General features: G+C 45.0%; 4 protein-coding genes across 6 annotated transcripts; 2 read left to right on the top strand and 2 right to left on the bottom strand.

Moving 5' to 3' along the window:
• Positions 1–3618: 3618 nt before the first annotated feature.
• Hspb2 (heat shock protein family B (small) member 2) lies at positions 3619–5111 on the bottom strand. Its single transcript, XM_051156422.1, has 2 exons — positions 4713–5111; positions 3619–4278 (listed from the first exon to the last, which is right to left on the bottom strand). Exons 1-2 carry the CDS (start codon positions 4804–4806, stop codon positions 3824–3826), a joined length of 549 nt encoding a protein of 182 aa, XP_051012379.1. The 5' UTR covers positions 4807–5111; the 3' UTR covers positions 3619–3823.
• A 552-nt stretch (positions 5112–5663) lies between these two features.
• Positions 5664–9132, top strand: Cryab (crystallin alpha B). The gene is made up of 3 exons (XM_051156423.1): positions 5664–6106; positions 7235–7357; positions 8790–9132. Exons 1-3 carry the CDS (start codon positions 5906–5908, stop codon positions 8991–8993), a joined length of 528 nt encoding a protein of 175 aa, XP_051012380.1. The 5' UTR covers positions 5664–5905; the 3' UTR covers positions 8994–9132.
• Positions 9133–14433: 5301 nt separating this feature from the next.
• Cfap68 (cilia and flagella associated protein 68) lies at positions 14434–19290 on the bottom strand. Of its 3 annotated transcripts, none has more exons than XM_051156427.1 (4): positions 18961–19290; positions 16251–16454; positions 15173–15239; positions 14434–14967 (listed from the first exon to the last, which is right to left on the bottom strand). In XM_051156427.1, the coding sequence occupies exons 1-4, from the start codon at positions 19003–19005 to the stop codon at positions 14813–14815; spliced, it is 471 nt and encodes a 156-aa protein (XP_051012384.1). In that variant the 5' UTR covers positions 19006–19290; the 3' UTR covers positions 14434–14812. The 3 variants fall into 3 exon arrangements, with proteins under 3 accessions (XP_051012384.1, XP_051012383.1, XP_051012386.1); XM_051156426.1 differs by having other exon boundaries at positions 16224–16454; positions 18961–19287; XM_051156429.1 differs by lacking the exon at positions 18961–19290 and adding an exon at positions 17138–17671 and having other exon boundaries at positions 16224–16454.
• A 26-nt stretch (positions 19291–19316) lies between these two features.
• Positions 19317–23580, top strand: Fdxacb1 (ferredoxin-fold anticodon binding domain containing 1). Its single transcript, XM_051156425.1, has 5 exons — positions 19317–19549; positions 19706–19859; positions 21058–21261; positions 21502–21660; positions 22332–23580. The coding sequence occupies exons 1-5, from the start codon at positions 19336–19338 to the stop codon at positions 23506–23508; spliced, it is 1908 nt and encodes a 635-aa protein (XP_051012382.1). The 5' UTR covers positions 19317–19335; the 3' UTR covers positions 23509–23580.
• The last annotated feature ends 1081 nt before the right edge of the window (positions 23581–24661 follow it).

The following is a 24661-nucleotide window of genomic DNA, read 5'->3' on the forward strand; positions in this document are numbered from 1 at the left end:
TTTCCAGATTTTTAGGGGCCAGAAACTCCACAGAAAAGACAAAAGGCACCTGATACGCCTTAAGCAGATTAGCACAAGTGTAGAGTGATAACAAGAGCTAATGAGTGAGTATGTACTGTAACCTGACCCGGTCACTCCATGCTTTGGAATAATTATAGGCTTCCCGTTGACTTTCTGGTCCTATTGTCAGTGTGTTACAAAAGAAAGTTGTGTGTGTAAGAGTGGTACAGAAAGTGCTGCAAGATATGGCTGAACAGACAGGGCACAATATCATGGTTGGCTGATGGGGGTTGGGGAGGGGGGAGACTTTAGGAGAAATAAGCCAGCACCACTTGTACCAGCCTGTAGGAAGCCTGTGTGAATGTCTTCGATATGGGCTCAGCCTTTCCAGTACGCATGTTTATGAATGACAGACCAGGTGTGCGAAGCCCAGCAACTTCAGCTCCCTCCTTCCCAGCGTTTGCAGCACAACGCGGAGGAGCCTCCCACCAAGACTAACCCCTGTGCTGTATCTAATAAACATGCTGAGGTGTTAAAGAACAGGGAAGCTAATCCTGGATTCATTGTATGATCATCTGTGTGTCTGTCCTTTCTTCATTTTCCTTGACATCCCTCGCTAGAGTTCTTAGATCCAAACTTTTTTAGGATGCTGCATCTGTAATCCCAGTACTCTGGAGTCTGAGGCAGGAGGATAGGCCAGTCTGGGATACATAGTGAATTCAAACCCTCCTGGGCTGCTTCGCTGGATCCTGTCTTAAAATAAACAGTAAAAACTGATCAGTACTTGCCTAGCAGGTACAAGGTCTTAGATTTACTCTCTCTTCGTGTGTGTGTGTGTGTGTGTGTGTGTGGTGTGTGTTGTGTGTGTGTCCAAAAAGTGGAGTGGGCTATTTGTGAAGGTCGACGTCTCTGCAATTTAAAATGTCTCAGAAGTTGATTAATAACTTTAAGAGAATTTGATGTTTTGATGGAGTGGAGGTTTGAATAAAATTAGAGGTTCCCAAATGTTTGTGGTTTTTGTTTTGTTTTGTTTTAAGTCTTTTTTTGACTTAGACAAAGCTCAGGGCTAAGTGGTAGGTAGAATGTGGGCTTAATGTGGGCGAGGCCTGGCTTCCCCCAAACAAATAAGTAGACCAATTAAGCTCAACTATAAAAGAAATTATGAAGCTGTTCAGGTTGGAATCTGGGTAGAAAATTGAAAATCTTTATTTTATATTATCTTTTCCTCAAACTCATGATGTAGTTGAAGATGGCTTTGGATTCCTAACCTTCCTGCTTCGCCTATCAAAAGCTGGGGTTGCAGGTGCCTGCCTAACTTTCCTTTAATTTTAATTAGGTAATTAATTTTTTACTTAAAACTTTTATATATGTTTATAAAGTTGTCTATTTTTAGAAATCATGTGTTTATTTTTATTTAATGTGCATTGGTGTTTGTCCTGCATGAATGTCTGTGTAAGGGAGTAGGATCCACTGGAACTTGAGTGACAGGCAGTTGTGAGCTGTCATGTGGGTGCTGGGAGTTGAACCCACATCCTCTAGAAGAGCAACCAGTGCTCTTAACTGCTGAGACATCTCTCCAGCCTCAAAAAGTGGCTATTATTATAGTGCCACAGTTATGGGAGTGAAGAGGGTAACATACCTCCTTTTCCTTAACCATCCCTTTTAACTTTCTGCATGAAAATAAAAGTTTGTATTAATCTCATAGCTAATGATAAAAGAACAGGTCAGAAAACTTTCCCCAAGTGGCTAGAGAGGAAATACCTAAAAATTTTCAGGCCATGTCATGTATTTTTTCTTTTATAGTCTTTAAAAATATAACACACACACAAGGCAACATGTGGTCGGTGCGTGGTAGTTTTCTGACCATTGCTATAAAGGATACGCTTTGTCTTGTCAAAGAGACTGTTCCCTTGAGGCTTATGCTTCCACAGATGTAAGGCTCACTGAGGGCAGGCAGCTAATCAAAGCCGCCCATTCCTTATAATTTATATTTACAACGCTTGTCTCCCATGCATGCTTTTTTCTAGACATGATTTTTCTGTGTAACAGCCTTGGCTATCCTGGACTCTCTCTGTAGACCAGGCTGGCCTCGAACTCACAGCGATCCACCTGCCTCTGCCTCCTAAGTGCTGGGATTAAAGGCGTGCGCCACCACGCCCGGCTTTCCTATGCTTTATTACTTGATCTGTGCATTACTTGATAAATATTTGCTGATAAGCGAAGAGTAGACTATAATCAATGCTGTTTTTCTGAGGTATGCTTTTATTTTATCATTCACGATGGAGTGCTGGGGACCTAGCCCGAGCCTTGTGACTATCAGGCAAGCCATCTGTCACTCCAGGTCTTGCTTTTCTTTTTAAAAGAAAGCGGGGTTTTTAAGCCAATAATGAAATTATTTCAAAAAGAGCTCTTACCTCAGGGGCCCACACATTCCCTAAGAGGAGTGTGAATGGATTTCACAAACTTTGTTGACAAATTTGCATGCGCGGATTCCAGCCCCCCAAGAGGACTGATAGCTTTTGTTGGGTTTCAAATAGATTTTTTAACCCAAAAGTTAAGAAACAACATTAATGAAAGACTTTCAGATATCCACCATACCTGGAATATCTATTCATTCATATATATATATATATATATATATATATATATAGCAGTCTTTTGGACACCCCTGGAATCACACACATGCACGCTGTCTTGACTGTAAAGGCCTCAGCCTCCTCTCAAGCAGCTGATGTTTCTGAACACACTACGTTCCTAGCCTTAAAATCACCTTCTTCCTTTCCTGACCTTTGCCACCACAACATGACAGCAGAAACTGCATTGCGTCTTAGACTTAGGGACAGTGCTCTGCAGTTCCTCTCTCTGGGTTCTTACCAAGTCAGACACAGTTGCTTTCTTTTTTTTTTTTTTTTTTTTTTTTTTTTTTTTTTGGGGTTTTCGAGACAGGGTTTCTCTGTGTAGCCTTGGCCATCCTGGACTCATTTTGTAGACCAGGCTGGCCTCGAACTCACAGCGATCCGCCTGCCTCTGCCTCCCGAGTGCTGGGATTAAAGGCGTGCGCCACCACGCCCGGCCACAGTTGCTTTCTTGCATGGATCTTCCCCTTACTCAAGATGGAAGGTGTGTGGGTTCAGTGGTAACAGTGGACTAACGTATCTGTGCGCTCAATGTACACACACTCCATGCCTCTACCAGACCTTTCAGTGCACAGCTGTTGAAATGAGAAAGCAAAAATGTCACTCCAGAGCTTCAGAGAGCTCTCTCCAGCCAAAACCACATTTTCCTAACCCCTACCCAAAAAGGGCCAGACAGCCTGGAGAGCCTTGTTTTGTGTCTCTAATCACCAGCTCAGACAGTGCCCTCTGGGCTGTTTGGATGGCCTGTCCCTATCCCTCCCAGGATCACTCTCTCTTTTGTTGCACTGTGAGAAAATTCATGGCCAGGAATTTGATCTGGAGCCAGTGTCAGCTTCCGGGTGTGATCTCAGCATCCAAGTGTGAGCTCAGGAGGCTGAGGCGATGGGCACATTTCACAGTGGAAATAGCTGTCTCTGACTTTCTTCCCATCCGTTTGCCATTCGGTATTCCAGGCCACAGAACGGGTACAGCACAAACAAGGCCCCACCCCAGGGTTGGTTTATTCAGCTCCACTCAGAATTAAATCAAAGGCTATGATACATCCAGGAACCAAAGCATACAATGTGGACCATGCACCTATCCCATGCCCTGATGACACTGCTCCCTCTGGGATGTGGTGGACTTCTGGAATCACCGCGGGAGGTAGTCAGGGGGATTCACTGGGTGCTGGGTCTAACCGCAGGCAGTCAGGGCTCAACTCTGGCTACCTCTTCCTCTTCCTCGGGGTCAGGAGGAGCAGGGAGCAAGGAGATGTAGACCTCATTGACTTCCGTGTCCAAATGTCGGCCACCCCGAGGCGCCTCCAAGTTAAGGATGCCATCGTGGGAGAGGGCAGCTCGGACCCGCCAGGGGTCCACATCTGCAGGCAGGACATAGGTGCGACAGAACTCTCGAGACACGAAGCCGTGGCGGTCCAGACGCTGAGGGTGTCGGGCGGACACCTCCAGCAGGTTGTCCACAGTCCTCACGGTCACCTCATCTGGGGTAAAGTGGCTCACATCCAGAAATGCCTGGAACTTGCCCTCACTGAGCCTTAGCTCTGAGGCCCCTGCCCTGCTGCCCTCCCCAGCTCTGGCGGCCCGAGGCCGGACATAGTAGCCATGGTAGAGGGTAGGGGTCAGGATCTCTTCTGGCAGGAGGCCTGGGGGGGGGGGGGGCAGAGAGAGAAAGAGAAGGCAAGAGGCAGGATGAGAGAGGATCCAGTGGGCATAGACGGGGCAGAAAGGCAAGATCGGGAGATGTGGGCCTGAGAAGAGCAGGTGGGAAACTGTTGGAGAGAGGCTGGGAAAGGAATGGAGGAAGCAAGCTGGGATTGGGAGGACAGAGGCGAAATCAGAAGGTACTCTGAAGCGTGCAAGGACTGGATGTGGGTCTAAAGCCTGCCCTGAAGTCTGTAGCAACAGAAGAGTCTTGCTTGAGGGGGGAGTCTGGAGTGTCTTGCCTGAGGGGGGAGTCTGGGGTGGGAGATGGCTCACCCCAGGAGTTCACTTAAGCCCCAGGTAGGGTGGAGGCCAGTGACGCTGGGCATTGAGCCCAGAATTTCAGGAGGTGGGGTGGGAGGCGTCTGGGCCATACCTTCTCCGAAGCGCTGCTCGCCTAGGCGGCTGGGGTTGGCGAATTCATACTCGGCAGTGGCAGGGTGGGCATGTGGCACTGTGCGGCCGGACATGGCAGCGGGTTGCGGTTGCGACTGGCAGCCCTGATCCCTAGCGCAGCCCCAGCAAGATCGAGGCGACCCCTCCAGCTTCAGGGAGAGCCAGGACTCGGTCAGAGTGGGGGCGGGGTCTACACCACCCAAAATAGTGCAGAGCCACTGGGGGAGGGCCAGGAGCCTGAGCCCAGAGTGCAGCGGTGAGGGTGTGATCAGCACAGCCTGGACCCCCTAAGTCCCCTCCTCTGCACACCCTTCAGCTGTTGCGGGGGCCTGGGAGGACAGCTGAGGGTCCTGGTCCTGGAGTGAGTTAGGAAAAGAAAATTGGTGCCCAGCAGGAGGGCAAGAGGAGGCCTAATTGGGCCTTCACAGACTGGATATTGCCACATCACCTGTGTCCTTCTCAGTCACAGGCACCATCCACACTAGTTAAAAAAAAAAAAAAAAAGACATAAAACTGATCCTTGAGCCACATAACATCAAAAATGCAAGAAGTATTTTCTGTCTTTTTTTAATGCCAGAGTCTTCTGAACCCAGATCAACTCAGGGTTCCAGACAGATGCCTGGGCCTGACATATTGGTGGTCACTGCTCTCCTCTAGGGCTCCACAAAGAGTTAATGTCCCTGGGGCTCAGCCTAGGAAGATTCCAGTCCCTGCCCAGGCCCAAGATAGTTGCTGGCTCAATTCCCCTGGCATGCAAGGCTGCAGAGGGGGAGGAGGGGCCGCGCACCACCAGCTGCTTGGGATTCCTGACTCTGTCCTAGCTCCAAAAGAACAAGGAAGGACGGACAGGCGGGGGTGGGGTAGGGGTGGGGTGAGGGGGTGTGTGCCACCGGGTGTGGACAGGGAACCAGTGAAACAAGACTATGACAAGTTACTGGCCAGCTCAGCTGTGTCTGTGTTTCTCTTTTCTTAGCTCAGTGAGTACCGGGTATGTGTCACCCTGCCAAATCCCTGGTCACAAGTCTCCACGAACCGGCGGTGAGCTGGGATAATAAAACCCCTGACATCACCATTCCAGAAGCTTCACAAGACTGCATATATAAGGGGCTGGCTGTAGCTGCAGCTGAAGGAGTTGATCAGCCAACTACCTGACCCTACATCCATCTAGTCAGCATGGACATCGCCATCCACCACCCCTGGATCCGACGTCCCTTCTTTCCTTTCCACTCTCCAAGCCGCCTCTTCGACCAGTTCTTCGGAGAGCACCTGTTGGAGTCTGACCTCTTCTCAACTGCTACTTCTCTGAGCCCCTTCTACCTTCGGCCACCCTCCTTCCTGCGGGCACCCAGCTGGATTGACACTGGACTGTCAGAGGTAAGTGTCCCCTATGCCAGGGCAGGAGTGTCCTTCCTGGACACTTCATATGTTTTCCTTTTCATTCCTGCTGAAGCTACTTTGGGCGCACGTGTGTGTGTGTGTGTGTGTGTGTGTGTGTGTGTGCGCGTGTGTGTGTGTGTGTGCATGCGTGCGTGCGTGTGTGTAAAGGTACAGAGAAGTGAGGTTACTGTTTTCTTCTTCCCTCGGGCACCTGCTTCTGTCTAATGCTCCTCTGTTTCCTGTTACATTTTTCTATGCATGTTGCTGGCAAAGATCACCTTCTGTCCCCTAATGATGAAGCAGGATGCCCTTTTCTGGTTTTATTCATAGTGACCCGTGTTAAGAGCTGCATCGATTCCTTTACTCACCTCTCTAATAATAATGGTCCTGGGGGATTTTATCATCTCAAATTGTAAAGATCAGATAGAAACCCACTCATCCTGAACTTTTCATACCCTCTTGATGGAGCTGGAGACATCAATCAAAATCCTCCCTCCCTCCCTCTCTCTCTTCCATTGTCTTTGGTTTTCTCGGTTCCTCGGGGCGGGCCTCAGCCCATGCCTTAAGAGGAATGAATGTATGTCCACTCTTGAGAAGCCTCCGGCTTGTCCTCACAGGGTGGGAGATAAGATTAACGGAGGCTGTCACAGATAGCACTCTGGCTTAAAAATATTCCGGTGTGAGGACATAGGAGCTGAGTGGGCAAGGGCTTTGGAAGGACAAGACCAACAGAACATTCCAGATCGAGTGGGTAGGAAACTTGGCAGGCAGGGGAGCTGAACAAGAAAAGGGAGCCTTTGTTTTATAGACAAATGACAAAGCCACCACTAGGTAGAGAGGCAGCACAAGCCATGGCCCGGACCCATCCTTGTGACTGGTCCCCTAGTGACTTGTCTTCTTCTCTGTGCCTCTAAGTAAAGTATGGGACTGATGGTCAAGGGCTGTCCCTTGTACATCGCTATGTAGCTCACATGCGAAGGAGTCACTAAGAGGAGGATGAATTACCTGGACAGGACGTAAATCTGCTGAACGATGAGCCTTCTCCAGTTTAACAGACATTCTACCATCTTTTCTTCCTGCCTGCCCACCATCCCCCCCGCCCCCCGCCCCACCTTGTTATTCTAGATGCGGATGGAGAAGGACAGATTCTCTGTCAATCTGGATGTGAAGCATTTCTCTCCAGAGGAACTCAAAGTCAAGGTGCTGGGAGATGTGATTGAGGTGCACGGCAAACACGAAGAACGCCAGGTGGGTGGACTTTTCCAGTTCCTTTTGTGGATTAATTTAGTGCGCACTGGCTGCCACGTACCGCCCTCATCAGCCTCTGCAGCTGGCAGAATTCAGGCCTAAGACATAAGGGATTAGATCAAGAGTTGCAGACCAGTGGCTGGGAAGCTAAGTTAGGGACGGATCTGCTGTCAGGGTTGTGGTTTTCCTGAGAGAGGTTCCCCTTGCCCTGTGTTTTGATTGCCTTGTCTTGCCCAGTGACATAAGAATATCAGAAGAAATATCGAAATTCCCAACCCTCAGGGACACCCTAGGCCAGTTAAATCTGGAGTTTTAGGCATCGCCATTAAAAAAAAAAAATCTAAGTCTGTAATCAAAACTGGCAACCATTGACTTAGGCTCAGTGTATTATACAGCATAGTGGTTATGCATAACTACAGGGTTGAAGGCACTGAAGTCTGTGGCTTTTACACATTCAGGGTTCCATGTCTCTTCTGCTTATTTTAATGCTAGCCTGCTTGGTTTGTCCACTTTGAAGAGCTTCAGGCTTATGACCTCGAGGAAGTTAGTTAATTGAGACATGTTTTTTGTGGGTGCTTAAGACTCAGAAGGTATAAGGAGTAGCATTTTTGGCACATTTTTTCTTGACTTCCTGAAAAGGTGTTATGATTGCTTCTTAAAAACTAATAACTCAGCTGGACATGGTGGTGCAGGCCTTTAATCCCAGCACTCAGGAAGCAGAGGTAGGCATATCTCTGAGTTCGAGGCCCGCTTGGTCTACAGAGTGAGTTTCAGGAGAGCCAGGGCTACACAGAGAAACATTACCTATCTAAAAAAAAAAAAAAAAAATTAGTAACTCAGAAGCTGTGTCTAATTAGTGTATCTTAATGTTCTCAGGCTTTTTTGGTTTTGTTCATATGATTTAAGACTGGACCAGTGTCCCTGATAGAGTCACCTTATATAATATAATCAACCTCATGGGCTAGGGACATTCTGAGACATTCCTGAGGAATTGTGACAACTTATGGGCTTCCTCAGGGACACAGATCCTCAGTACCAAAGTGGAAGTCCAAAATCTATGGGTCCAGCCAACATGGATTCATGCCTTTGTGAGAGGGGCCCTGGGTGTAATTGTGTCTCAAGATATGAAAGTTTATGAAGCCCAGGGCTGTTTCAGATTTCCTAGACTCTGCTTGGTATGTGTGACCATATGGGAAATTTATTTTAGCCTTAAACCTGGACAAACCTTGACTTAACATCTGTATGTTCTCAGTGTTGGGGCCTTTCACCACGAGGCTGTACCCCCAGTTCCGGATATTTCTTTTTTTTTTTTTTTCCTTTTGATGTCAGGGTCATGTGGTCCAACCTAAGGGAGGGTGATGTCTGAGTCTGGGGCAGTGGTGGTGTTTCCTGTTCCTATTTCTCTGCTTCTTCCTTCATCCTCTTGGATTAGGACGAGCATGGCTTCATCTCCAGGGAGTTCCACAGGAAGTACCGGATCCCAGCGGATGTGGATCCCCTCACCATTACTTCATCCCTGTCATCGGATGGAGTCCTCACTGTGAATGGACCAAGGAAACAGGCCTCTGGCCCTGAGCGCACCATTCCCATCACCCGTGAAGAGAAGCCCGCTGTCACCGCAGCCCCTAAGAAGTAGATCTCCTTTCCTCGTTGCATTTTTTAAAACAAGAGAGTTTCCCATCAGCGATTGAAAAATCTGTGACTAGTGCTGCAGCTTATTCATGCTAAGGGCTGGCCCAGGTTTTATTAAGCTAATAAAATATCATTCAGCAACAGATCTGTCTCGGATTTGCATATTCAGTGTGTTTTTCAATAAATGTGCAAACATGATGGGTCTGTCTAATTACCACACTATGATTCAGGGGACTCCAAGGAATTTGGTTTTTGTCAGAATGGCTGGCTCCGGAACTTTCTAGTGGTACAAATCCAGAAAAGTCACTCACTTTCATGGTATTCCTGTCTTCCATTTATAACACACCGTACTAGTTAGGACAGAGTTGTAAGTAGATCAAGGAGAGAGAAATGGGTGATGCCCTGGCAGAGGTCAAGTCTGCACCGGCTGCGGCTAACCCCTCATAAAAGGCTTTGGTGCATCTCTGCAGTTCATTACCTCACCAGGGAGACATGGTAAGCTTGGTGCGACATGACAGGTGTGTCCTCAGCTAATTCACAGGATAGTTAACAGGACATGGGTGGTGATCATCAAACAAGCCTCTTGGGTGTAGTGGAAAGTACTCAACAGATACCTTTTAAACCAAGACTACACAATATTAATTCTCTACCAAAAACAATGTTTAAAACTCCAGTAAAACAAAACACCAAAAATCAAAGAACACTTTCCTCCTAAAATTCCTAACCTCTGCAAAAAAACTCCCCCCCAAAAAGCCTATCCGTTTTACTTGAGTGGGTGTAGATATAGCTTCTGCCTGATTCACTGAGCGCTGCCTGCTCCATGCTGTGTGGCAACTGTGTAGTAATACCTATTTCTCCTGTGCTAGCTCCTTGCTGGATTCTAGTTTCACTTGAGGATTCATCTTTAAATTTTTAAAAATTTAGTAATTATTATATGTCTGCGGTGTGTGTGTGTGTGTGTGTGTGTGTGTGTGTGTGTGTGTGTGTGTGTGTGTCCCACAACTGGGCTGTAGAGGCCAGAGGAAATTTCAGGAGTCTTTTCTCTCCTCCTAGCATGGGTTCCAGGGGTCCAACTGAGGCTGTCAGGCTTCTGTGGCAAGTGATTTTGCTTGAATGAGCCATCTTGCCAGCCCCCAAATAATCTTAAAGTGAGATAAGTACTTTCACAAAGTATACAGTTTGGAAACTGATCATGCCTTTGAAATATTCTTTCAGGCCTGGCGGTGGTGGCACGCATCTCTAATCCTAGCACTTGGGAGTCAGAGGCAGGTGGATCTCTGTGAATCCCAGGCCAGCCTGATCTAGACTGAGTCCAGGACAGCCAAGGCTGAAACCTCGAAAAAACAAACAAACAAACAAACAAACAAAACCAAACAAGCAAAAAAGAAATATTCTTTCAGAAACAGTTGCCTCAGGTCTTCTTGATCCAGGAGAGAGGAGCTAGGATAATATGAGTCCTTTCTGGGTTGTTTGCTTGCTTGTTTCATTTTTGTTTTTTGAGACAGGGTTTCTCTGTGTAACAGCCCTGGCTGTCCTGGAACTCACTCAATAGACCAGGCTGTCCTCACAGCGATCCACCTGCCTCTGCTTCCTGAGTGATGGAATTAAAGGCGTGCACCACTATGCCCAACTGAGTTTGAAGTCTCATAGGTTCAGTGATTCCTTATAAAAACAAAACAAAACAACTCCTTGGTAATCTGACATACCATGATCCACTCAGAAATCCCTTTTCTCTAAAGTCACACTCAATGTCTGTGTCTGCACAGCAATCAATATCGGTTACAGAAGGAAATACTGTTATTCCCTTTTGGTCTAGCCAATGGCAAGATTTGGTCCAGTATTCATGACACCCTTCCAAGCCCTGTGCTCCATGTAACAGAAACCAAGTTCAGCCCCGAGTGATTCAAATAAAGCAGAGAAATTCCCTTTGCAGTGATTGACCCTAGGTCCCGAGTGCTGGGATTAAAAGCGTGCGCCACCACCACCACCTAGCTTAAACGTGAACTGTGACATATGGTTGTGCTCATGCATGTGTGCGCGCAATAAATAAATAAATGTAATTAAAAAGTAAGATATCTGGAAGTATGTAACGATCAGTTAAAGGAAAGGTGGTTGATAGTATAACCGGGATTAGCACAGAAAGTGGAAAAAGGACAAACAACAAAATTGTTGGAAAGGAAAACTTAAAATGACCCGCATAGAAAGGCCATCTTATAAAAGAACCTGAGAAGTAATCAGAGAAATGGGAGGAAGCCGCTTGCGACAGTGCCATGGAAACCAAGGGAATATGGCCAAGAAAGAAGAGACAGATGGTCAAGTGAAGCTGAGGAGCCTGCTAACACAAAAAAGGGCCTTACAGACAATCATAGCAGGGATGAGACTGGAGGAAGAAATGGGAGCTAAAGGGCTCAGATATGCCACTGGCAGTATGGGGTATTGCTTAGTGAGAAAAGAGGACTAAAAATGGCCTGGAGAGGGGAGGGCCCTTGTGATCCACAACAAGAGGACAAATACAGCAAATAAAAGTCAAGTAACAGTCACTGAAGTAGCCACGGGGTTTGACAAAAATGTCCACTTTCATGGTTACAGCTTCTGGGCAAGATGGTCAGGGAAGTAAATAAGAAATATAGTCTTGACAAGAAAGGAAAGGAATTTCCTTATGTTCACCAATGTCAGGTACAGTGAAAATCTAGTACAAATGTTATGCTTTCCTGAGAGACTTTAAATATGTTCCCTTTGCTATCCTGAGCAGGAAGGAGGGCTCCTGCTCACTCCTGATGTTTGATTCTGCTCTCAAGATTCTGACCAATGTTACATTACAGTAGATGCAAAAGTCAAAAAGTTAGAGATGGAACTGTCATTTACAAAGATATAATTGTAGAGTTCAACAAGTCTGCAAGATAAAAATCTATGTATAAAACTCTGTTCTGGTTCTCCATTCCTACTTTTTAAACTACACCATTAGAGGCCTGAAATAACAATTGTCCTATTAGACTTTGTTGTGTAGTGTAGGGACTGGCTAGGGCCACTTGGAAATAATATATATATATATGCCAATATATTGAAAATACAGATGAAACAGAGAAATCTCAGGACACATATAATTTACCCAAGGCAAGTCCTGAAAGAAACAGAATATTTAAACAGACATATTACTAGAATATGGAGATTGAATCAGAAACCAAAATATTAAAATAAAGAAAGCCCCTGTAACACTGCCTCAACCCAGGCTATTCCACTGCCCCATGCAGTGTACTCCATAAACCCATTTTATTTTCCTGAGAGAGAGGTGGAGGAGGGCAGAGGCAGAGACAGACAGACAGACAGACAGACAGACAGACAGACACACACACACACACTCCAAGAGAAACAGATAGTCAGAGACAGAGAAAGAGAAAGCTATCTTTAAAAATTAGAATGTTTCTTAACTCATTCTACCAGGCCAGCACTGCCTTATTAAGTCAAAGCCAGTGGAAGAAAAGCAACCAGCTAGGCATGGTGGTGTATACCTTTAATCTCAGCACTCAGGAGGCAGAGGCAGGCAGATTGCTATGAGTTCAAGTCCAGCCTGGTCTACAAAATGAGTCTAGGACAGCCAAGGCTACACAGAGAAACCCTGTCTCGAAAAACAAAAAACAAAAAAGCAATCTACAAACCAACAGACACACACACACACACACACACACACACACACACACACACTGGTTGAAAATAAAATGGCCTTAAACAAAAGTTTAGAAATTATAGCCTTTTAAGTATTTAGTGATGGGACCAACTAGGTAGCCATAAAGAAAAACATGAAACTTACTTGTGACTCAACATCATAAACAACATATATTCCAGATCTTTGTGTGGAACATAAAATAATGAGAGAGTTGGGGAGATGACAGCACCTCTTAGATTAGGGACGAGGAAATGATGCTTACCTGTATTACAGTTAAGACGGTTGCCTCCCTACACTCACCCTACACCTACACTACCCCCCCCCTTCTCCTTTGATCTCTGTCCACTCACTGCTCTGCAGGATGTACCTCAAGTCAGTAGCTTCACTCTAGCACCCTTTCGAACCACCACCAAGACCCTGTGTCGCGTGCCTGTTCCCGGATCTGCTGGGTTTAGTATGTTTAGCTTTGTTTGATCAACTGATTTCCTTGGTGCTCTCTGTGGAGGAGTTAAGAACTGATTTTTCTCTCCCTTATTTTTTGGATATTATTAAGATGAAACTGTATTTCTGAGCTGTATTCCAAAATATTCAAGAGAAAGCACATTAACATCAAACAGTCGATGGTGCACAAGGAAGGTCATTAACCTATTCTATTTTTGTTTAAAAATTCCCTGTAATAGGGAAGTTGTTTTTATCTTCATAGTCCTCATCAAGGGTTATTCAGTAAGGGTACAATAAAACTGCTCTCTTGACTGACTTACTTCGGGATGCACCTAGCAACATACACACTATGTTGGGCTTTTCAGATTTTCCACTGATGGAAAGCAGAGAGGTTTACAGACTTGAAAGGTATGGGTGTTTGTTTGTTTTTACATAGGGTCATACTCTGAAGTCTACTAGGTAGCCTGGAAGTAGGCCCCAAACTCCCAGCTGTGCTCTTGCCTCAGCCTTCTGAGTATTCTAAGGTGTGAGATGCCAGGCTAGGTTTCGCCCCACCTCCCCTGCTGCCCTCTGGTGCTGGGATTCTAAGCATGTTAGGAAAACGCTCCATGAAGGAACCCCAGCCCCAATCCTAGCTCCACCAGAGGAAGAGAAGGCTGGCCTTGACTGTGCACTGCCACAGCCTTCTCGAATGCTAAGGAGCCAGGCATATGCCTGAAAGTGAAGCTTACAGCAGATGTACTTTGGTTGGTAAAGTACTTGCCCAGCACACATGAAAACCTTAGTTTGATTCTGATTTTCAGATTTTAATTTTTGAGATTGCAGTTCCAACATTTCCCCTTCCTCCCTCCAAACCCTCCCAATACCCTTATTGATCCTTTTCAAATTCAAGGCCTTTTCCCCATCATTATATTTGTGTGTATATTGTTTTAGGTAGGGTCCCTATTGCGATGATAAAACACCATGACCAAAACCAACTTGGGGAGAAAAGAATTTATTTCAATTTACAGAATTTTAAGTCCATCATCCAGGAGAGTCAGGGCGGGAAATCCAGACCGGAAGCTGAGGGCAGGAGCAGATGCAGAGGTCATGGAGGGTGCTGTTCAGTGGCTTGTTTTCCATGCCTTGCTCAGCCTGCTTTTTTTTTTTTTCTTTCTTTCTTTTTTTTTTTTTTTTTTTTTGGTTTGTTTGTTTTGTTGTTTTTGTTTTTTGAGACAGGGTTTCTCTGTATAGCCTTGGCTGTCCTGGACTCACTTTGTAGACCAGGCTGGCCTCGAACTCACAGCAATCCACCTGCATCCACCTCCCGAGGGTTGGGATTAAAGGCATGCACCACCACCGCCCGGCTCAGCCTGCTTTCTTATAGACCCCAGGACCACCTGCCCAGCAGTGTCACTGCCCTCTGTGGGACAGACCCTCTTACATCAATCTTTAATCAAGAGTGCTTGCTTATGGGCCAATCTTATGGAGATAATATCTCAATTAAAATTTCCTCTTCCCAGATATGTCTAGGTGTGTGTTAAGTTGACAACAACTCACCAGGACAGAGTAAACAAAAATAGAGATTTTTTTTTTCTATGTGTGTGTCGTGTGGTTTATTTAGACAGAAGTTACGTTAAGAGTGAGGTTTGAGTCTGCTTAGAATGTGCTCCTTTCTACAGTCTACTCCAGAAACAAATGAAGCTATTTTTTCTTTCTTTGGTTACTGGATCCTAAAATCAGTGTGTGTTTGGATCGCATATACACCAAGAGTAGTGAGTGGGCTGAGGCTTTGAGTAGCTACTCATAGAATTTGACTTTTCTGTGCATTTGTATTGAGGAGGATCCAGTTCAGGCTGATGTCCAGGAAACCAATGAGGTTCTCGCTTAAATCCTAAGAGAAGGAAAGACAGCAGGACCACAGTCAACAAGGAGTTTTAGTAGCAGAGCTCATACTTATTTCCTAGTTCTGTCAAAACTGAGACAAAATAGAAATTATTCACGTATTAACACACTCATTTTACTTTTGAGTTCCTTCTATCTGCCAGGAACTAAGTTGGGTGCTAAGAGTTAAGAGTTAATAAAAGGAGTCCACCTACTGTGGGCTGATTGTGGCTTTTTGCTGTTGTAGTTTTTGTCATATGTTGTTTCAAAGCAGTGGCCAAACTAGAAAGAAAAGAAATATATTAAGAATCTAGTAGTTGGGGCTGGAGAGATGGCTCAGCAGTTAGGAGCACTGCCGGTTCTTCCAGAGGACCTGAGTTCAATTCCCAGCATCAACATGTCAGCATATAACTGTAACTCCAGTTCCAGGGGATCTGGCACCCTCAAACAGACATCCATGCTGGCTAAACACCAACATGATATATACATATATATATATATATATATAATGCTTTTTTGTGTGACAGAGTTTCTTTGTATAGCCTTGGCTGTCCTGGAACTCACTCTGTAGGCTAGGATGGTTTCAGAATTCACAGAGATCTGCCTGCCTCTGACTCCTAAGTGCTGGGATTGAAGGTGTGTGCCACCATCTCCCAGCATAAATGTTTAAAACAACAACAACAACAACATTAACCTAGTTGTTTATAGTTAACATCAAGCTGAGTGGTGGTGGCACACACCTTTAATCCCAGCACTCGGGAGGCAGAGGCAGGTGGGATCACTGTGAGTTCAAGACCAGCCTGGTCTATAAAGCGAGTCCAGGACAGCCAAGGCTACACAGAGAAACCCTGTCTCGACAACCAACCAACCAACCAACCAACCAAAAACAAACACATCAAGAGGTAAGGGACAGTGTAGCATAAATTCAATAGCTCGGTCTTGAATCTGTCATACTTTCGTATCTATTGTGTGTTTGTTTAGGAGACTGAAGGGCAAGGCTCAGGTAAAGAAGCCCAGAGGAGAAACTATGCCGAGTCAGAAGACAGTCTATCTTTATGTAGATTAACAGGTAAGATCCAAAGGAAGCAAGAGAAAAAGAGTCCTCATCATTTGATAATTTGCAGGTATAATCAAACTGGATATTAAAGTGGGCTAGGTGGTCCAGCTGAAGATTGACCTCTCATAATTCTAAACACAAACCTCTCACATGGTCACTGACATTTTTTTTTGTAACAGAAAGAACAGAAGAAGAGAAAGCTATACTACCCGGGAAGGCAAGGGTTTTGGTTTTACAATACTCTTCAGGTCGTATCTCTCCTGGTTCCAGTTGCCCATCAGGGTACGGTTTGAATATGAGTTCTCATTAGTGCTGCATCTCCATCCATACTGAAAGAACTTGGACATGTTGTTCCAGTCTGTCCACACCTCGCCATGACCATCAGCATAAATAAGGCTGCCATAGTGTGGGTTTCTGAGAAAACAGACAAGGTTCTGTCTCTGGAAAGACAAAGAACACAAATGCTTACTAAACCATCTGAGGGCTGGAAAGGAAACCCTTTCTACCTCTGCTTCAAGGGTCAAAGTGTTAACACAAGCACACATTACAATCACTCTATGCTTTTTTTTCTGAATCTAATCTATATAGGTCTGACTCTTCCTCTTCAGGTACATGTACTCACTGGTCTACCCACTGGATGACTGTACAAATGCCACTGTCCCATATTCCTTGAAATGACAGAAAACCTTTCAGCATCCCCGACACCATATGAGCAATTAGCTAAATAGTCTAGTGATTTCAAGATGTAAGAGTTGAGGCCTAAGGGTATCGCCACAGATAAAATGAGAGGTGAAAAGTTTTACAACCAGGTAACACAACGAATGATTAATAATAACTTCCTATTTCAGGGCGGCTCAAATAGGCGAACTCTCCTTTTGCCTCACATAGAAGTTTTCTTCACTTTTTATCTTTCTGTCCTAGGTACAAGAACACACAGTATGTTATCTACTGAACACCATACCCACTAAGGACGGGATCCGTGTTTTGTTCCTTGTTGTATATATTTCTTTGCACATACCAGATGGTAACTATCTGTATTTTACATTTTTGGCAAGGAATCAAAAGCCTAACCTTTTGTGTTACAAACTAAGCCTGGTCCTTGGACTTAGGAGCAACTCGGTACCTGTATTAATGATGAGTAACTTGATGGTGAATACAACAATCTGCTCGAATAGTTCAGACAGAAACAGTAATGCTTGTGTGGTTGGTCCATGTTCATTAAGGATGTCTCCACACCTGATCATTCCAGTTCTCCAAGCAAAGGAATACCGATCACCACGGACACATGGTCATGGTTTGAGAGACGCAACCCAACTGCCTTTTCCCATGCAGACAAGACCAAGACTAGAGCAATGAAGGGTGGGACTGGAGGTGACTTCCCTCATCATCTACCTTTGTGAAGGGATGTGCATGCGTTTGCTGATGTCACCAAACAGCATGATGACTTGGGCAACTGGATGCAGAAAGCCCAACAGGCCTAGTGTTTGCTGGTCTAGCTAGGACAACAGCTACTCAGTTGTCTGGAGGAAAACCAGGGCATTTCTTGGGCATTCTATCCGTCAGTCACTAAGTCCTGCTGATTTCTGAATCGGTCCACTGCATTTCATCTTCACTACCCATTTCCAATTCCGACCACTCCCTCCTTTTGTCCCTTTTACTGTAAAATTAGCCTTTTAGAGGGGTTTCTTGTCATCAACCTTGTTTGCGTCTACTCCTTTCTCCATAGGAAAGTAGTTTTGGAAGACAGAATATGTTGTCTTCCTATTTTAAATTTCGTAGTGGCCTTTGCTATTGTTGTTAGAACACCTGGATTTTTAAATCCTACAAGTTACCTAGACCACGTTTGATTAAGAAAGCTGTAGAGAGTGACTGCCATAAACAATAGGTGGTGGCACATGTCAGTTTCCTGGAGCGGTCTGCTTTTTGGGGCATGTGAATGTACTAATTGGGGTCTCTGTTCAAACTTGCTAAACAGATTTTAGTCTACAGGTCACTTTCCTCCATGTTTTTTTTTTTTTTTTTCAAATTCTTCAATAATTTCTTTTTATGGTCCTTAAAGTATTTTTTAACTAGGTCATCCCAGGGTGGGTGTTTGGATTGGGAATCATTCCCCAGTACTAAGAGGGAACAGATTACTTGGCCAATCTTGGTGGCTGGTTTCCAGTTTTCATTTAACTACTGGCAGATATGTATGTCTGCCTTATCTATGTTAGGGTGATATATATTCGTTTTAAATATGATATTGGGCGGAAAGTTGATTTTTCTGAAGGCCAACTTATCAGGATTTCTAAGAACAATAAGCCCTTACCAAGTCAATAAATTATCCTGGATATTAAAAAAGTTTTCAATTTCACATTTTGAGACCTCTGCAAGCTCCTGCACCAGCTTCTTGCTGGCTGCCATCTTAGATTTTCAGTGGCTTTCTGATTTGTCAAAAAAAGGTTTAGGCTATCAAATGGTTACAATATTTCATATGGCCCAGCCCCCCGGTCCCCCTTTTAGCTCTTCAGTGGCATCTGCAAGTCACTTTCCTGCCAACTCTGTTCAGCTAAATATAACTAGTGTTTTTTCACTGTTTTTTTTTTCTTCAAAAAAAAATAAATAAATATTGTTCCTTCTGCCTCTTTAATCCTTTTTACCTAGATAAAATGAACCTCCTTCTCAGCTTGCTTTCAGCTCAGGGTTATTTCGGGGCTTCTCTACCTCCCTTCCCCAACTTGGTAGGCACCCCCTGTGTGTATGCTTCATTCGGTGTCCTGAGTTCCTTCACACACGGTGGGTACACATCCCAGTATTACAAGATGCTTTTTTTTTTCCCTCTGTGCATTCGTCATCAACCACTAGGCAGGCCACTTCGAGACCAGCCATATACCGAACTGCTCTCACAGTGCCTTGGAACAAAACAGGCATTCACTGTTATTTCTGGGAAACAGGATGCACAAGCACCTGGAGAAATGTTGAGCAGCAGCTGAGAGAATAGCAGGCAGCCATTTCTAGAGATGGTGCAGTTACAGAGCCCTGCACCTCTGGACTATGCAGGACTCGCCTCACCCCTCAGTGACTGTTTTGTGACCTCAAGCAGGTGTAGCGAAGATGCTCGGGGCCGTCCTCGTACCAAAAAGCAAACGAGCCTTCAGAGGCGAACAACGGTCAGAGGATAAGGCCGACAGCTAGCTCCACTTCATTTTCGAGCTCGTAGTTGCCTAGCAGTGGGCTCTTAGTGTTTATTCAGCAACCACATGGGGTTGATGCGTCATCAACTAGTGCCGGGTGGAGGAAGGGGGGGGAGGAAAGGCCTTTGAGAAGGAAGTGACGCCAGAAATGTGCGCCCCAGAGAGTGCCGGCTGGGAGCCGGAGGAGACCATGGTTCCTCGGCGCCTCCTGTTGGTCGGGGAGGGGAATTTTTCCTTCGCCGCTTCTCTTAGCGACACCCTGGATCCCGGCGTCAGTGTTACCGCTACCTGCCTTCAGCACCGGGAGGATCTGGAGAGGGATCCGGTGGCCCTGGAGAACCTACAGCGCCTGCGCGAGCGAGGTAGCAGGTCCCGCCCCTCCTCGAGCGCAGGGGTGTGGCTTGCGTGGGGCACGCGAGTGCGCCACCTGGGGGCGCTCACGTGGACGTGTTGTTTGTTCGGGTTGCAAATCTTAAGCCTTCTTTTGGGCTATACTAAACGCTTTTACATTTTGCCAGGTATCGAAGTGCGTTTTGGTGTGGATTGCACCCAGCTGGCACACGCTTTGCAAGCACACAGGGACTTTGATCGAATTTATTTTAATTTTCCGCACTGTGGACGAAAAGCTGGAGTTGCTAAGAACAGGGAACTGCTTTCCAAGTTTTTCCAGAGGTGAGGAAAGACGAGTCCTTTCTTGGGAAATGTTATCAAGTGTTCGTAACCACGTTACTGCACACAAACTTTGTAGTTGGAGAAATAAGTTGCTAGGATTCACGTGGAAAGAAGATTATAAACCAGGGGAAAGCACACTCTTGTCTTAAAGTGAGACTTATAGCCCTAAATGTTAAAGCACAAATAGGCCTTATGAGGAAAAAGATTATTTTAAAAATTTGATTAGTGTGTGTCTGTGTTTAATACACGGGTGTTTTGTCAGCAGGCAAAGCTGTGCATCGTGTGTGTCTGCTGCCCAGGGAGGCCACTAGAGGGCCATGGATCCCCTGGGATTAGATTTACTGATGGGTGTCTCTGGCATGTGGGTGGTAGGAATTGAGAGCATCTGACTAGCCAGTGCTGTTAACTGCCAAATCTTCTCTCCAGCCCACCCCCAAAATGTCTTTAAACTGCAGAATAGTAAGAGCCAGTATATCCTGATGATTAGGAGCATGGGTTTTATGGCCACATGGCCTGGGTTCAAATCCTGGCTCACCACTTACTAGTTAACACTGTAGCCAAGTTTAGTCCTCACCTGCTTCTTCCGTATCTATAAACTGGGGCTACTAGTGGGAGCTGCTCTTAAAACGATCATGAATTTAAAAATATTGCTTTACACCAATATAACAAATTGATAATGTTGGAGGGCTCTACAGGGCTGTCAGTGTTGAGAAACCTTTAGCAAAGGCAGTATTTTAAGTTAGGTAGTTGAACTATAGGGGTGCGCGCTCGCGCGCATGTGTGTGTGTGTGTGTGTGTGTGTGTGTGTATTATTAAAACCAGGGCCTTATACATGGGTGATACAGTACTTAACCCAGCCCTGAACTATAGAGTAGACAGAAGGCAGTAAGAAATTTCCTAATGCAGGGAAGCAGTGCTAGTAGCAAGTTATATGTACAAGCTAATGGACTCTGGCCTTTCTGTGACATATAGCAAAACAATACAAACACAAAGCTGGTGACCAATGTTGATGTGGGGACACAAGTAGACTTTTATAATCTTAGGTCTAATAGACCACTGCAAGTAAGATTAATTTTAATTAGTTCAGAGCTAAACCATGTGCATACCTCCAATTCCTTTGGTAATTTCTTACCTGCTTTAGAGTTTGGTGATTTCTTTACCTGTTGCTGATAAATTTCTGATGTTTGTCCTCTGTAAGCTGTGCTGAAGTTCTTACAAAGGAAGGAGAAGTCCATGTGGCACTGTGTAGAGGACAAGGTGGGACTCCTGCTGATAAGCCACAGAGAGAGTGGCACAACAGTTGGCAAGTAGTTGCCATGGCAGCCCTGGGAGGGTTCATTTTAAGTGACGTGTGTCCCTTCCCCTGCGAGGCTGTGCCAGGATACAAGTGCACGGGGTATAGGTAAGTAATGCCATAAGCCTAAACCTTTTCCCCTTTCATCTGTTGCATAAACTATTTTTAAAAAGTTAAAACCAGGCTTTTTCCTTTGCAATTTTCTGATTTAGTTAAAAAAAAATACTTGTTTTGTTTACTAATGGAAGCCTTCATATTTATGTGTGTGTATACACACACATATGCATATATAATTTAAATTCAATGTGAATATTTAATTTAAAGTTGTTTGTGCCTTTATTTTTGCAGGAGTCAGGATAAGCCCTTTCATGTAGAAGGTGCATTGACCCATATCTTTACCCAGAGCTTGCCCTTTGAAGGCTCCCAGCCCAGAGCGTTCAGAGTCAGACTGGAAGAGCAGTGGTTTTCCTTTATGGAGCCAGAAGCACTTGCAGGAAAGTTGAATAGGTAATCTCACATGTGTTGTTGCTCTGCCTGCGTGTCTGTGCAAGGTGCTAGATCCAATGGAACTGGAGTTACAGACAGTGGTAAGCTGCCATGCAGTTGCTGGGAATTGAACTTTGGTCCTCTGGGAAAGCAGCCAGTCCTCTTAACCTCTGAGCTGTTTCTCCATAGCCCCACAGGCAATCTTTTATTTTGCTGGAAATCTCTTCTGTCCCTAGTTGTACCATGATTGTCGTAATGGTCACTGCATCTTGAATGGATGCAGGATGAATTGTTAATGATGCTGGTGCCATGGGTACCTGTCTGGCTTGTTATAATATAGGGGTAAAGGCAGAGTTCTAGACTATATGCTAATTCTCCCAGCCTGGGAGTATAGTTCAGTGATAAGCAACTTGCGCAGCATCTACCAGGCCCAGAATTTGCTCCTGTCTTGCAAAAAACAAAGCAAAAACAAACAAAAAATAAACAACCCCCCCCCAAAAAACAAGCCACCTCATACTAAACCAAAAAATGCACATGCTATCTCAAAAAGTGTACATGCTATTTCTCCACATGGCAAATGATTTATTTTCAGGATCAGCTTAAGGATACTTGTTTTCTACATAAGAACAAATTACTTTAATTTTAACAGTTGCAGTTATTATTGTGACAAGTTATTTTATGTGTTTGAACAGGCGGTTCCTTGAAGCCCCTTCCTGTCATCCTATCAGAACCATCAATGAGAAACTCATTGCTGAGTTGGGCAAAACTTTTCCCTTGAAAAGGCTGAAGTGTTCCCTGCCTTTGTTGTCACGGGCAGGCACCAGTGTCCTCCCCCCAGGGACCTGTGACCTTCTGTCTGCCTTTTGGATTAGTCTCCATGAAGATAACTCATATTCTGAGTCCCTGACTGGTGAAATCACCCAAGAAAGGGAAGAGATTCTTGTGTCAGTTTCTGAACACCCCCGTCCCAAGAGCCCTGCGAGAGACGGCTGCAAAGCAGCTCCTGACAGAGTCTGTGGACAGACCATGCTCTGCCTTAGGCCTTCTCTTCTGGTCCATGTGGAAGCTGCCGTCCATTCACTGGACTTCCTCCCAGGTCCTCTGCACATCCTCAGTGGACCTGTCTTCCGGAAGTGTCACATTTCACCTTTTATGATGCCAGCATTTCACGAGACTTTATTTATCCTTGGGTTTAATAAAAATATGAAGGAGATATGCCTTTCATCACTGCTGGATCACCTGAAGAATATTCTAGATAATCTTCTGACTCAGACATTGCTGGTGGGCGCCAATATGAGCACTTCAGTGCAATTTGTCCTTCAGCCAAATGGGAAGGATTATAAAATTCATGTGAAGTCTCTGAACTCTGGCCCAGATCGTCCTGAGAATCTGATTATTGGGTCTGTTGTCACATCTACAGCTGCTACACATAAACACCAGCAGTTTGTGTATGTTTCTATAAACTTGGACTTATTAGCTATGCTAGTCTATGATATTTCTGATTGGAGAATATTGTGGACTTTTGATAATCGTTTCCTGAAAAGATTTGCCCCTGGGAAAATAGAGCGCTTTAAAAGCTATTCTCTATATCCTCCATGCTATGTGCATGATATTAGTTTTTGGTTAGATGAAAAGATAGGATTTGACGAACTGGAGTTTCACACTATAGCCCGAGCAGTATCCCAGGACGCTATTATTTCTGTACAGTTTCTTGGTCGTTTTCAGCGCCCAGGGACTGAGCAGGTCAGTCTGTGCTATAGATTGACCTATCAGGCTTGTGATAAGGCGCTCAGCCCGAAGGTGGCAGCAGCAATGCAGTCCCAGTTCAGAAAAGAGATTCAAAGACAGTTACACGTCTCACTTCGATAGGTTAGTAATGACCTTTCTATAGTTTTTGTGGGTGATAAAGAGCAACTTGCAACGGACTCTGGGGGTTTGTGTATGTGTGTGGATTTCTGTAAAAGATTTTTATTTTTGGTGACCAAATTGTGTTGATGGACCCTAAAGATGCCTGTGAACATTTAAACGCACAGACTGGCCAGGTGCAGTGGTGTCGGTGCCGTCCTTTGATCCCAGTGCTAAGGAGGCAGAGACAGGCAGGTCTCTGAGGCCAGCCAAGGCTCCATAGGGAGGCCCTGTCTCAAAACCAAACCAAAGCTAAACAAAAACGCTTCTCCAGACTGGTGGCTGGTTGGCCTTATTGTAGTTCAGCTTTTTGATCCTGAGTAATGACTGAAACAACAAGCAAAACAAACGTTTTGTACTTTAGCTGTCTCCTGCTGAAGAGGCTGTGAACCTGTATGTTTCACCACATGCATTCATAAATACATTTCCCACATTTTCAGTTCCTCCTTGTGGTCTGTGGCATGTGTTACATGTCTGGGATTATCAACAGGACACTGCTATTACTTTCATCTTTGGCTATTGAAGTCATAGAGCCCACAAGTGTCAGGGCTAGGGTTGACATTTGGATCTGTCTGACCAAAGCTCTACTCTGCATCTGTACTTCTCTTTCCCTAGTTTTCATCAAAGGAAACAAGGATGTATACCAATTCTACCTAGGTTGGCTGTCTGGGCTTGGTACTTAATGACTTTGTATGGCAGTCTCCTTTTTTAAGACAGGAAGTGTGACATTATAACCTTTTGGGACTCTGTGAAACTCAGTGTTCCCTCTATAACCCTGTGTGGATTTCCATAGGTAGACAGCATTGACTGTTAGGATTGGATGAATAATCACCTAGAATTGTCTTTGTAAAATACCTCAGAAATCAAGTCCAAGCCCCTTCCCCCTTTTAAAAACAAAAACCAAAAAAAACCCCCAAAACTCCAGCAAAGGTTTGCTTGTTTATGTAGTGAGAATAGTATGTGTTTGTACTTGGCCTTCTATTGGAATATAGCTCCATTTTTTAGCCAAGAAACTTTGGATCTTGGCTTCCTAAAAGCAAAGTAGCTGAGAGCATTAAAAAGCTTGTATGTAAACCGCCTACCGTCTACAGCCTTGTGCCTCGCATTTCCTCAGGCT

This window comes from Acomys russatus, chromosome 14, assembly GCF_903995435.1.
Source record: "Acomys russatus chromosome 14, mAcoRus1.1, whole genome shotgun sequence".
In the NCBI taxonomy this organism is placed as follows: Eukaryota; Metazoa; Chordata; class Mammalia; order Rodentia; family Muridae; genus Acomys; species Acomys russatus.